Genomic DNA, 13,189 nt, shown 5'->3' with positions numbered 1-13,189 from the left:
GCTGGCGGTAGGTCTCAGACCGTACTACATGCCTATTGAGTTCTCCCACACCATTGCTGTTGTTGTTTACGTCCCTCCACGTGCGCACGCAGAGACCGCGTGTGACGTAATACACGCCACCATCGCGAGACTGCAAACACAACATCCAGACGCATTCATCGCCATCTCCGGGGGTTTCAACCACGTGATACTGGACTCCACACTGTCAGACTTTCACCAGTTTGTAAGCTGCCCCACCAGGAAGAACAGGACATTAGACCTCCTGTACACCAACGTGAGCGAAGCTTACATTGCCACTCTTCTACCCCCACTGGGAAATTCTGATCATAACCTGGTCCTGCTCACGCCACAGTACAAACCACACATCCAGAGACAGTCCACGACCAAACGCTCCTTCAGGAAATGGTCTCCTGAGGCAGCGGAGGCTCTGAGAGACTGCTTTGAATCCACTGACCGGAGCGTCATGCAGGAAGAACGTGGTGAGGACATCGAGGGGGGTCACACACTGCACTACTGACTACTTGAACTTCTGCATGGACGTTGTGGTCCCCACCAGAACGGTACGCTGCTTCCCCAACAACAAGCCCTGGATCACCAGTAATGTCAAGGACATCCTGAACAGGAAGAAGAGGGCATTCAAGGATGGTGACAGGGATGAGCTGAAGCGCATACAGGGGGAACTAAAGGTCCACCTGAGAGAGGTGAAGGAGGACTACAGAAGGAAGGTAGAACAGAAGCTGCAGCACAACAACATGAGGGACATGGATTATGGACTACCTCACAGAGAGACCACAGTACGTCAGACTGAAGGGCCACACGTCAGACACTGTGGTCAGCAGCACCGGAGCACCACAGGGAACCGTGTTCTCTCCCGCCTCTTCACCTTGTACACATCTGACTTCCAGTATAACGACGATATAATGACGATACGACGATACTGTGATAGTTGGCTGTATCAAGGATGGACAGGAGGAGGAGTATAGGAGCCTGGTAGAGGACTTCGTGAGGTGGTGCAGGACCAACCATCTGCAGCTGAACACCTCTAAGACCAAGGAGATGGTGGTGGACTTCAGAAGGAAGAAACCACATCTCCAACCTTTGTCCATCGAGGGGGTCGATGTGGAGGTGGACAGGACTTACAAATATCTGGGGCTGCAGCTGGATGACAAGCTGGACTGAACAGATATATGTCCATTTATATTTTAATAAGTGGGGTCCTAGAATGCTCACACAAGTATGTGATAATGAAAATGAAATTTGGATGATTACATTTTAATTAAAACTTTTACCTAAATAACACAAATGGTAATGTTATTGTGTGATTTAATTTTCATTTGCTAGTTTGAATGATAATTTGAAATTAGTCCCCTATACGCTTCCATACTTTTCTATCAAGTATGCGCATTTCTGTATTTATGGCATCTATTCAACTAATTGGACAACTATGTCCGGAATGGGGTAAGTATTGTAAAGTTACTTATTATGCCTCAGCAACAACTGATATTGCCAAAGGTTTTAGGACACCCCTCCGAATCATTGAATTGAGGTGTTCCAATCACTTACTTGGCCACAGGTGTATAAAATCAAGCACCTAGGCATGCAGACTGCTTCTATAGTGTGGTACCATGATAGGTTGCCACCTGTGCAATTAGTCAATTCGTGAATTTTCCTCACTACTAAATATTCCACGGTCAACTGTTAGAGGTATTATAACAAAGTGGAAGCAATTGGAAAAGTGGTACCTAAAATCACAGAGTGGGGTCAGCGCATACTGAGGCGCACAGTGCACAGAATTTGCCAACTTCCTGCAGTCAATAGCCACAGACCTCCGAACATGGTGTGGCATTTAGATTAGCTCAAGAACAGTGCTTAGAGAGCTTCATGGAATAGGTTTCCATGGCCGAGCAGCTGCATCCAAGCCTTACATAACCAAGTGCAATGCAAAGCATTGGATACAGTGGTGTAAAGCACGCCATCACTGGACACTAGAGCAATGGAGACGTCTTCTCTGGAGTGACGAATCACGCTTCTCTGTCTGGCAACTGATGGACGAGTCTGGGTTTGACGGTTGCTAGGACAACAGTACTTGCATTGTGCAAAAGTGTAAAGTTTGGTGGAGGGGGGATTATAGTGTGGGGTTATTGTCATACATCTATGTACTCTCTGGTCTCCTAAGAAATCAGAAAGTTTATGACTTAATTAAAGAGGGAATTTAGATCATCCTAGCAGTCTCTTACAATTACATCAGTTTTGATGATTGGTAATTTTAATCCATAGAGGCAACAAAAGCTGGGTTGTCTGCCTTTGTTTCATCGCTTTTTGTTCTCAGGTACACTGTCTCTGGTGGATGTTTGTTTTCTAACTTCTTCCACAAACCAGTAGTAAGTAAGACATTAGCTACAAAGCTAATGTTTGTTGATGTTAACTTCTTAACTTCTTAATATACAAGATATCCATTTTGTTATTCAAACCATGACTTACCTGTAGGTTCTGATGTGTGTTTTGATAAATTTTCCACTAGATCATTCTTATTCATCTTCCCTAAAACCATTTTGGTGACTTTTATAGCGTTTATATGGTAAGTCTGCACCATCTCATCCACTGTATCCACCCTCTCTGCATTTTCCAGTCGACTCTTTGGTATTGTGGGGAAGGCTTCCAGGACCTCTGACTGCTGCAGGTACCACTTGAATATTTTAAACTCCTCGGTTCCCAAATCCTCCAAAGTTCCCAAGAGGAATACTTTGGATGTTGCCATCTTTCAGCCCTGCAAAAATCCAAAATACACCTACAAGTTAATTTTACTTTACTTTAAAGAACAATTCATCATTTACTAAGCCCTGATCACTTAGTTACTGTTTCTATGCCTGTCAAGCTATTTTGACACATTTACCATTCTAAATTTGACAGTATTTTAGGTATTTCACTTCATACAGAAGTAAACAAAAACAATGTCTAATTGTTTGCCAGAGACCGTTGATTTAGCTAAAATGACCACTATCATTGGCAGATTTTATCACCTTAAACTTTGACTCCATCTCCAACTGACATTTTAAAGTTGGTGGCTGAATCAATTTTAAATGTGGACCTCGTGACAAGGTCTTAAATATGCATTTTATAGCTACATACATAATTATGCTAAGGCAATCATGCCGTTTTATAAATTAAAAAAATGATGTAAATGTAAGAATTAACATTCTTTTTTTTTCTAACATAAACCATTCAGATATTTACTGTAGAAAAACATACTTGGAAAAACAATACAAAGGTTTAATGCTTTAATTGCAGTATTTTATAACAATGTATCTCAGTTTTATAAGAGGAAATATGGCGGCAGAGAGCACTGCAACACAACCAAAGCATTGTAAACACAAACCACTTTAAAAAAAATATATTCACCAACTTGACAATATGCAACAACAAACTACACAATACAAAAGCATATACAGAAAGAGTACCTAGGATCCTTGTAGTTAAATCCACTTCAGCAGCTCGAGATTTACAGTTGCAATATCAAAACAGAAAGAAGTTTGTCCATCATGTAGAGAGGCAGAAACTAAGGGTGTGAAGGTTAGGGGGGAGGGATGAGACGACCATCACAGATGGGGTAATTATTATTTGCCTTCTTATTATCTGTAACCATGGTCTTTATTTGCTGTCAGCCAAGTGCTTTAGTTGCCTGACCCTAACCGTACCTTAACTAAAACGTTACTTACTTATGCAATCTTTCCCTGTTAAAAAAAATGTTGATGATAATCCAAGGTGTCCAGAATTATCCAATATGTATGTTCAGGTCTCTTTATGAGGTTAGTTTTTAATTCCTACTGAAATATTTGTCATATTATGTAGTATTTACTGCATTTATATTTTTGCTATGGTTTTCTATATTTGCTGTGTGCGGTGAAGATAATGTCATCACTTTCTTGTCTTGTGTATAAGTCTTCAATAAAGTTACCTTGAATAACAGTGTGCTCTTATTTTGACAGAAACACAACCACCCTAGGTCATTGCTGCATTAAATACACCTGAGCTTATCTAAAGTGCTTTAATGATTATAGATGAGGGAATGTTTGCGCATGGACACCCCAGACTTTGTACTGCAGGTGGAACGCTGAGGCCACAGAACAAGAGTATTTCTTCAGTACTTTCATAACTTCTGTGAAAGATATATTTTTAATGCAGCATGTCTCTGTTATTATAGTAGTTATATTTTATTTATACTTGTTAATTAAACTTTGTGAATGTGTCTTTTAGTCAGCATTGGATGATAAGAATGTTAAAACTGACGTTTTGGAATTTGATTATATTTGTTAAATCTGCTGACTCAATATAAAATACAGAGCTACAGTAGATAAAATGATATTGCTGAGGTGGAGCATGAATCTGAACTTTCAACTCAGTTGTAATATAATTTACTGTTTTGATGGCAATGTGACATTTTTGCTGCAGTTCGTCACAGTAACAGCTCAGCCTGATTAATTAATACAATAAGTGTAAACATACAATAATTCCAATATTCTGAAGTAAAATCATTGCTTTGAACTTTTCCTGGGAACCTTTAACATATTTACTGTAATATAGTGTAAAATAAGCATTCATGAATGAATCCATACTTTGTGAATCATTTAATTTTAATAGTTGTTGAAGAGTTGATTCTGTTTTCTTTTTTAAGGTTTATGGCATTGTTTTGAATTTCATTGTATGGTACAGGTGCTTCTAATATTTCACCAACACAAGACACTGCCTCAAAGGTACCAAAGAATTACGTTACTAAAGATGAACATTGAATTTATATTACAATTAATAAATGATTCATACTACAATTTAGCATTTATTTGACACATTTCATTTTACTCTTTTGGTGCAGAGGAAATTTTGGAGTGACTGTCCGTCAGTACTGATAACTACAAAGATCCATTTGTATTCTGTAAAGTGGTATGGATGTTATTGATCATGTTAGTTATCCTGACATTAGATGATATGGCGAAGCACTTCAATGTGAAACATGGCAATCTCACTCAGTCTTTAGAATAAATCTTACAAGGAAAGGCTGAAAATTAAAAAAAATAACCCAGAGGCCATCCTGATTCAATGTTCAACAAAGCAACATAAAACATTACTACCAACATCACCTCTACTGTTAGTAGATTAGTTTAACACTGACACTCGCAGACAGTAACTTAATGGAAAGTTGTTAGCTACGTTACCTTTAAAAGGGGAAAATAATCTGCCCGAAGCCGATGAGTGAAGGAGAAATTACTCAGCAGCTTCAATCAAGGAACCAACCAGAGAGAATAAACATGTAACTCTCAGCAGGTTTTTTTTAAAGTTAAAGGTCTGTTGATTCAGAGACAGTTCGATCTCCCATTATTATGCTATAAAAAGAAGGAAGTGCGGCTGTGATCTGTGGACCTTGAACAAGTGAAGTCATAACAAATCCTTAATCAGTGTGACCATAAATCTCAAATGATGTAGTTTTAACCTCAGTGCATTTTATTATTCAACAGTTTGAAAAGCTGCAGTGCAATTTGAACAAAGAATTTCAGGACACTTGTTGAGCATTTCTAAAATGCATTGTTGTAGTAACTGGTATCTGTTATTTAGTCTGTTGTGTTTTGGGTTTCAGTCCTGTCTGTTGTCCTGTGTCCAGTCTGCTAGTGTTAATCTGTTTTGTTCAGTTATCTTAGCCTGTTGCTGAGTTTGTCTGTGTTGTTCTGTTATCTTGTCTCCCTTAGTCACTCTGCGTTTTTTTTTGGTTCGGTCCCTGTTTGTTTTGTTGCTAACGCCATGCATTTAGACTCCCTGTTTCTGTTCTGTTAATTTAGACTTAGGTATAGTTTGCTTGCTACCTTAGTGTGCTAACTCTACCTGATGTTATTGTTTATCTGGTGATGATCTGTCAGCTGGTGTTCAGAGGTGTTTGGTATTTTCCTTATCTCTGATCTTTTCCATGTTTAGTTTTGTCCTGTTTCCTGGTTAGTCCTGTCTCTGTTCCCTACCCTGTTCTGTGTAACAGTTGGTCCATGTTTTCTGTTTGGGGGTTTTGTTCCTTGTCTTGTGTTCTCTGTTTAGCCTTGTTTATTCCATTGTTCATTTGCAGTTTCTGTTTAATTCTAGCTTCAGTCTGTGTTCCCCATTGGTTGTAGTTTATTTGTGATCATCTCACCTGCTTTGCGCTCACCAAAACCGTGACACTACTAAATTCATTTTCAAAACTTGAAACATCTATCTAGCTCTCCTTGAGTAAAGAAATTCCCTCAACTGAGCCCTTGTGTACAATAAATAAATTAAATGTTAGAGGCGGTCTAGGGCCTTTGTGTTTGGCCTTGTCAAATCATCCAGATTTGACTAATAACATTTATTTGTATACTTGTCCTAGTAATTAGTCAGGGGGCTCTACCATTAGACAAGGTAAGCAGCGGTCGTTGTTGTAAAAGAATAATTTCAACTACACAGTAGCTACAGCAGGTTGAGAATTGTAGGTGGCAAGACATGTTTGGGTTCTTTACAAGTTAAATCTTTTATTAGTTTATTGTTGTACACCTTCTGAGTCAAGAAACAGGCAGGAGAAATCACTACTTACTCCTGGTATATCTACAAAACAGCAAAAAAGACGCAAGAACAACTGCTGTCCATACACCATCAGACTCAACTACAGTTGACATACTTTATGCTGTATATACACACCCACGGGCAGCACAGTGGCTATAGTGTTGTTTTTATGGTTTTATGTGTTTTTATATTTTACTAGCTGTCTCGCACTGAGTAAGGACTGCACTTAATTTCACTGTATTGTTACAATGACAAATATATTCAATTCAAATAAACTGCCTCTGTATGTAAGTTAACTATATACAGTACAGTATGATAACTATGCTAACTTAATTAGCTGTACAATATTTCATTCAGGAGTTTTACACCCCCATGATGTACTTTTGCACTTCCTGTCTTTACAATATACACTGACCAACCAAACATATATAAAAGGTTCAGTGTAACCACATTATGAGGGCTTCTGAAAGCAAGATTCAATATCCTTGTAGCTACATTTTAACATTCTGGACTCTGATTCTGATATACTGACAAAATGAACATGTTTCTCTCAGACAACAGAACAAGTGTAAAACAGTAATTTAACCGGATCTCATAATTACTACTTGTTGACCACCAGTCATTTACAAGCTGCTGGACTGTGGTGCTGATCACATCAATATTTTATAATCAAGACGTTATCTGACAAAACCAATAAAGCAATAAAAGGTTGTCTTCTTGATGCCACACAGCTCTCAACCCACACTGGGCAGATCTACAGTATCATTATTTTGGGTGAGAAAACATTTTACCCGCTTTAATGTAAACTTAGGTTACTCACAGGGCATTTAGATGAAAGACGGCATGGTCCTGTCATTAAACTGTATATTAAAGTCCATCCATACAAAGCAATTGGACAAAAACTCTGAACTATATTCTAAAATTGACTGCTGAAGATGATACGCTCTGCTTCTGAAACATTTACTGTAGACATGCAAACCACGACTAAGCTGGAACCCATTCAGAACATGACGTAGCCAGATTCTGTGGACTTAGCGTTGATCCTTTTTTTACCACATTCTTCCTCCTACGGCTCACAGAGCGATACAGACCCAGATGAGCGAATGCCAAAACCAATCCCAAACCCAGGATAAAGAGGTTCAGTGAATGTGGTGTTGAAGGTGTGGAGGTGGATCAGTGTGTCAGAGGAGACTCTGTAGAAGGACAGAGAGCCAGCAGGACAGTCCACATACACTGCTACTCTGTTAGAGGAGGAGGAGGAGGAGGAGAGAGGGAGGTCTGCGACTCTGCCATTGTGCCAGACAGAGGAACCAACCCCAGAGCAGCTCAGACTCCAGGACTGATTGTTCATTCCAAACCTGCATCCAGCACTGTTTCCTTTCCTTCTGATTCCTCTGTAAGTCACTGCTATATGAACTGCTCCTTCCCACTCGACCTCCCAGTAACAGCGACCAGTCAGACCATTTCTACACAACAGCTGACAGAAGCAGTCAAATCTCTCTGGATGATCAGGATATGGTTGATACTCTCTCACTGCGGTTACTTTCTTGTTGTCGTCAGACAGTTTGAGCTTTCTGTATGCCGTGTCTGGGTCCAGTGCAAGTTCACAAGAAACTGATTGAGAGAACGAAACAAAGCAAGTAATCACAAGATAAGTAAAATGTTGAATTAATTTTCTTAAATGTTAACTGTTAATCAGGTTCATGTTACTGAACAACTATGTGTTCATCAACTCAAAAGGAAAAGAAAAGAGAAATGTGGTTGATGAAGTTACTGGGGCTGTGGAGCAAGAGGGGGTCATCTACTGAACAGGGTTGGTGGTTTGCCCACACCTCCTCCTTTCCACAAGTGTCATTGGGCAAGCCATCGGTTTGTGGATAAAAGTGCTATATAAATGTGTCGGTTTAATAGAGAGAGAACAGCAACCTCTCCTAATAATTTCTCCAATCACATACCTATATAGATCTATCCGTCACAAGCGGGATAGCAGGACAATAAGCGATTAGGGGTGTGACAAAATGTCATGCATTGTTCACCCGATCTCACGCTACAAATAAATTTTCTCACACAGTGAAAAACATCGAGTCACAGAGCGAATCAACTCTGCCCAGCTGATGTGACACAAGCGTATGTCATGACAGTCATAAAGTGAACCCGCTTTCGTGTTGTAAGTCCAGCCAGCTTGTGACCGAGTGGTAACGTAACTGTAAGAGTTTTGCAAAAACACTGAAGCACTACCTTGCTCTGTTTGGGAGTATGATCTACACTTTGTCGGAGGTGCTGAAGTTAACGTGGCCTGAAGGGAATACTACTAGCACAGCAATAATGTAACGTAATGCTCAGCAGAGTATAGGGTAAGTAGACTTTTATTATTAATAGACAAACTATCATGAATTCTCATAAAATGATGATGTTAGTCTTGTAATATTACGACAGAAGAAACCTTTCCGAAAGCAACACAGAATGCTTAAGAACCTTACTGCGTTGTATAGATTTTTTTTGAATTTTACCTCCTGAATTGTGTATTTCCCTTTATATAAATAAAAACATTTCCACCATAAATTGGTGCAGAACAAAATTTACATATAACTTAGAATTGAAGATTTCCTCAAAATACGGATAAAAGCTTGTCTTGTCTAATGAAATAACCTGCAACAAAAGGCATACAACATGGTGAGAAAGGCAGAGACCAAAACTGGGAAGGCAAGCCAACACAGGCAAACAAATACAACAGAGAGCAGACAAAGTACAAAATCAAAAATCCAAGAACAGTCCAAGGGAAACAAGTAATAATTCAAAAAACCACTGGGAGAACACTGAGGAAAGGGCTGCTACCATAGGTACATAGATAAATAAGACCTGGTAACAGACAATGGAAGCACACTAAATACATAAGTGAAGAGAAGATAACTAGACACAGGTGAAACTTACACTTCTTCACACCAGGTTTCAGTCTCTGCTCTCCACAATTTTCCATCCTAGAGGAAGAAATATAAAATACATCTTTATTGTATAACCTTCCCCTGCTATTCCTCCGCCTGACAGCATATGAGAACAGTGTGTTTATTCTGTACCTTAGAATGTCCAGTCTCCAGTGTGGCTCCTTCAGTCCAGCAGACAGCAGCTCCATTCCCGAGTCTCCGGGATGATTGTAGCTCAGGTCCAGCTCTCTCAGATGGGAGGGGTTGGACCACAGAGCAGAGGCCAGAGAAGAACAGCCTTCCTCTGTGATCAGACAACCTGACAGCCTGGAAAGAGATAGAAAAATCCAGTCAAATGTCAGTGTTTACATTTTACACAGTTAATTATCAACTGGCTTTTTTTCAATGACCTAACAGCATTGGGCAGATTTCGGGAAAACAACTGAAAAAAGACATAATAATAATAATAATTCATTACCAAAGACAGTTGTTGTAAAAGGTTAAAATCAATTTGAAAATAATGAAAATAAGAATTTGCAGACATGCTTTATCTTCCTGTCATTATAATGAATTTGGAATCTTTTCAAGAAAGAGCTGATCTCTGACCTGAGAGTTTCCAGTGTACAGTGTGGACTCTTGAGTCCAGCAGACAGTAACTTCACTCCTGAATCCTGCAGGTCGTTGTTACTCAGGTCCAGGTCTCTCAGCCTAGAGGACTGTGAACTAAGAACTGAGGACAGAGCTTCACAGCTTCTCCATGATAGATTGCAGCCACTGAGCCTGAAATTAGTTTTAAACTGAATTAATAGAACAGCAAAATGTTTTGTGTTTATTCTTCATGAACTGTAAAGTTAAAAATGAATATATCTAAAGTCCACCTACACAGATTTTTTGGAGGCTTTGACCACTGGCAGCAGCCTCAGAAGAGCCTCCTCTGAAGCAGAGTATTTCTTCAGGTCAAACACGTTCAGATCTTTTTCTGATGACAGTAAGATGAAGACCAGAGCTGACCACTGAGCAGGAGAGAGTTTATCTGTGGAGAGACTTCCTGAACTCAGGTGCTTTTGGATCTCTTCCTCTAGCGAATGGTCCTTCAGTTCATTCAGACAGTGGAACAGATTGATGCCTCTCTCTGAGGAATTACCCCTGATTATATCCTTTATGTACTTGACTGTCTTCTGATTGGTGTGTGAGGTCGGTCTTGTCTCTGTCAACAGGCCTCGTATCAGGGTCTGATTGGTGTGCAGAGAAAGACCCAGGAGGAAGCGGAGGAACAAGTCCAGGTGTCCATTTGGACTCTGTAAGGACCTGTCCACAGCACTCTGGTAGAAATGTTTTAATTTAGTTGTGGCACTTGAGAAAATAGAAAATCTTGAGTTTGTTTGTTCTTCTGCCAGCAGATTGACACCAGAGTTGATGAAGGTCAGATGCACATAAAGAGCAGCCAGAAACTCCTGAATGCTGAGATGGATGAAGCAGAACACCTTGTCCTGGTACAGCCCTCTCTCCTCTTTAAAGATCTGTGTGAACACTCCTGAGTACACTGAGGCTGCTCTGATATCGATGCCACACTCTGTCAGGTCTGATTCATAGAAGATCAGGTTTCCTTTCTGCAGCTGCTCAAAAGCCAGTTTTCCCAGAGACTCAATCATCTTCCTGCTCTCTGGACTCCAGTGTGGATCTGTCTCAGCTCCTCCATCATACTTGATGTTCTTCAGTTTGGACTGAACCACCAGGAAGTGGATGTACATCTCAGTCAGGGTCTTGGGCAGATCTCCTCCCTCTCTGGTCTTCAGCACCTCCTCCAGAACTGTAGCAGTGATCCAGCAGAAGACTGGGATGTGGCACATGATGTGGAGGCTTCGTGATGTCTTGATGTGGGAGATGATTCTGCTGGCCTGCTCCTCATCTCTGAACCTCTTCCTGAAGTACTCCTCCTTCTGTGGGTCAGTGAACCCTCTGACCTCTGTCACCATGTCAACACACTCAGGAGGGATCTGATTGGCTGCTGCAGGTCGTGTGGTTATCCAGAGGCGAGCAGAGGGAAGCAGGTTCCCCCTGATGAGGTTTGTCAGCAGCACATCCACTGAGGTGGACTCTGTAACATCAGTCAGGACCTCATTGTTGTGGAAGTCCAGAGGAAGTCGACACTCATCCAGACCGTCAAAGATGAACACAACCTGGAACTCTTCAAAGCTGCAGATTCCTGCTTCTTTGGTTTCAGGAAAGAAGTGATGAACAAGTTCCACCAAGCTGTACTTTTTCTCTTTCAGCACATTCAGCTCTCTGAAAGTGAATGGAAATGTGAACTGTATGTCCTGGTTGGCTTTGTCTTCAGCCCAGTCCAGAGTGAACTTCTGTGTTAAGACTGTTTTCCCAATGCCAGCCACTCCCTTTGTCATCACTGTTCTGATTGGTTCATCTCTTCCAGGTGAGGCTTTAAAGATGTCTTCTTGTCTGATGGTGGTTTCTGGTCTGTCTGGTTTCCTGGATGCTGTTTCAATCTGTCTGACCTCATGTTCATCATTGACCTCTGCAGTCCCTCCCTCTGTGATGTAGAGCTCTGTGTAGATCTGGTTCAGAAGGGTTGGGTTTCCTGCTTTAGCAATCCCCTCAAACACACACTGGAACTTCTTCTTCAGGTTAGATTTGACATTACGTTGGCATAATAGAGCAATAGTCTCTGAAAAAACACCAGATTAAAACCAATAAGTGAATAATACAGCACATCTGATGAAGGTAAACATTTGGTATTTGAAAATCCTCTTACTCCTCTGTAGACTCTCAGCCAGCTTCTTCTGCTTCATTGTCCTCAGGAAGTCCAGTGTTATCTTCAGAAATGCTTCTCTGCTGCTCCTCTTCTGTTCTTCATCCCCACTTTGACCCTCTAAGCATTGTGGGTAATCTAGACCCAGAATCTCCTTGATCCTTTTCAGCTCGTTTTTCACAAAACTGACAATTTTCTTTTCAAGCAGCTGAAAAAGAGTCAAATATAAACTTACAATTCAGTTAAACTTTGCTGAACACAGCAAGTTATCTGCCACAGACTGGAGGGCTATATATCTAGGACCGAGCTTGGATATACAGTACATGTACTGTGATATCATAACATAATCAGTTTCAGTTTAAAAACTTACGAAACTTTGTGTCTATGTGTCATTTGGTTTTCGTGCATTGACGTGGCTAAATGGCTTGCTTGTGTCTCCTATAACGCAGCTCTCATGCCACATTTCTCCAAAATGTATGGAATGATTGTGGCAGATATATCATGTACAGACCTGCAAAAAAGCTATGCACTAAACCCAACAGGAAGTCTACCATTCCGTGGCGTCAAAGATCAACGGTTGGCTATAAAACAGATATTTATTATAACTTTAGTATACATGCTCCGATCTGTACCAAACTTTACATAGTCAATAACAGCCCCGCCCTGAACACATCTACATGATATGAAATATTCACTCAACATCATAGCGCTACCCACTGGTGACAGGAAGTAAGTTGTTTCTAACAAAAAGTGGCCACCTCACACCTCGATGCGCTTGTAGCAGAAATCAGTTCTTATCTACAAATGATGAAGCGAAACTGTTAATCCCTTTTAGACGTTCTTTAGTGAGTGAACAAAGGCCAAAAAAACATAGGTATAGCGTGTGCTAAACAAGAGTTACAGCTTCCGGCCACACAACTGACGTCATCACCTCACGTACTCCCCTTTA

At 40.5% G+C, this 13,189-nt stretch overlaps 3 protein-coding genes across 6 annotated transcripts in view; 1 reads left to right on the top strand and 2 right to left on the bottom strand.

Annotated features, from left to right (window-relative positions):
- The window catches only part of LOC119909376 (NLR family CARD domain-containing protein 3-like), a 622,129-nt gene that overhangs the window by 340,106 nt on the left and 268,834 nt on the right, over positions 1-13,189 (bottom strand). The window lies entirely within an intron of this gene.
- Positions 1-13,189, top strand: part of LOC119909386 (NACHT, LRR and PYD domains-containing protein 3-like) — a 239,804-nt gene that overhangs the window by 79,765 nt on the left and 146,850 nt on the right. The window lies entirely within an intron of this gene.
- Positions 4,611-13,189, bottom strand: part of LOC119909374 (NLR family CARD domain-containing protein 3-like) — a 37,810-nt gene continuing 29,231 nt past the window's right edge. Inside the window, 4 exon segments of the mRNA XM_038727573.1 lie at positions 4,611-8,166; positions 9,484-9,530; positions 9,627-9,800; positions 10,080-10,253. Of these exon segments, the coding sequence (XP_038583501.1) occupies positions 7,619-8,166; positions 9,484-9,530; positions 9,627-9,800; positions 10,080-10,253 (943 nt within the window). The 3' untranslated portion in view covers positions 4,611-7,618.

The sequence above is a fragment of the Micropterus salmoides genome, unplaced genomic scaffold, assembly GCF_014851395.1.
Source record: "Micropterus salmoides isolate LMB-PRFRI ecotype aquatic unplaced genomic scaffold, ASM1485139v1 Ms_hic_scaffold_18, whole genome shotgun sequence".
NCBI classification, from domain to species: Eukaryota; Metazoa; Chordata; class Actinopteri; order Centrarchiformes; family Centrarchidae; genus Micropterus; species Micropterus salmoides.
Note: the sequence above shows the minus strand (reverse complement) of the source record. Positions and strands in the feature narration are given on the sequence as shown.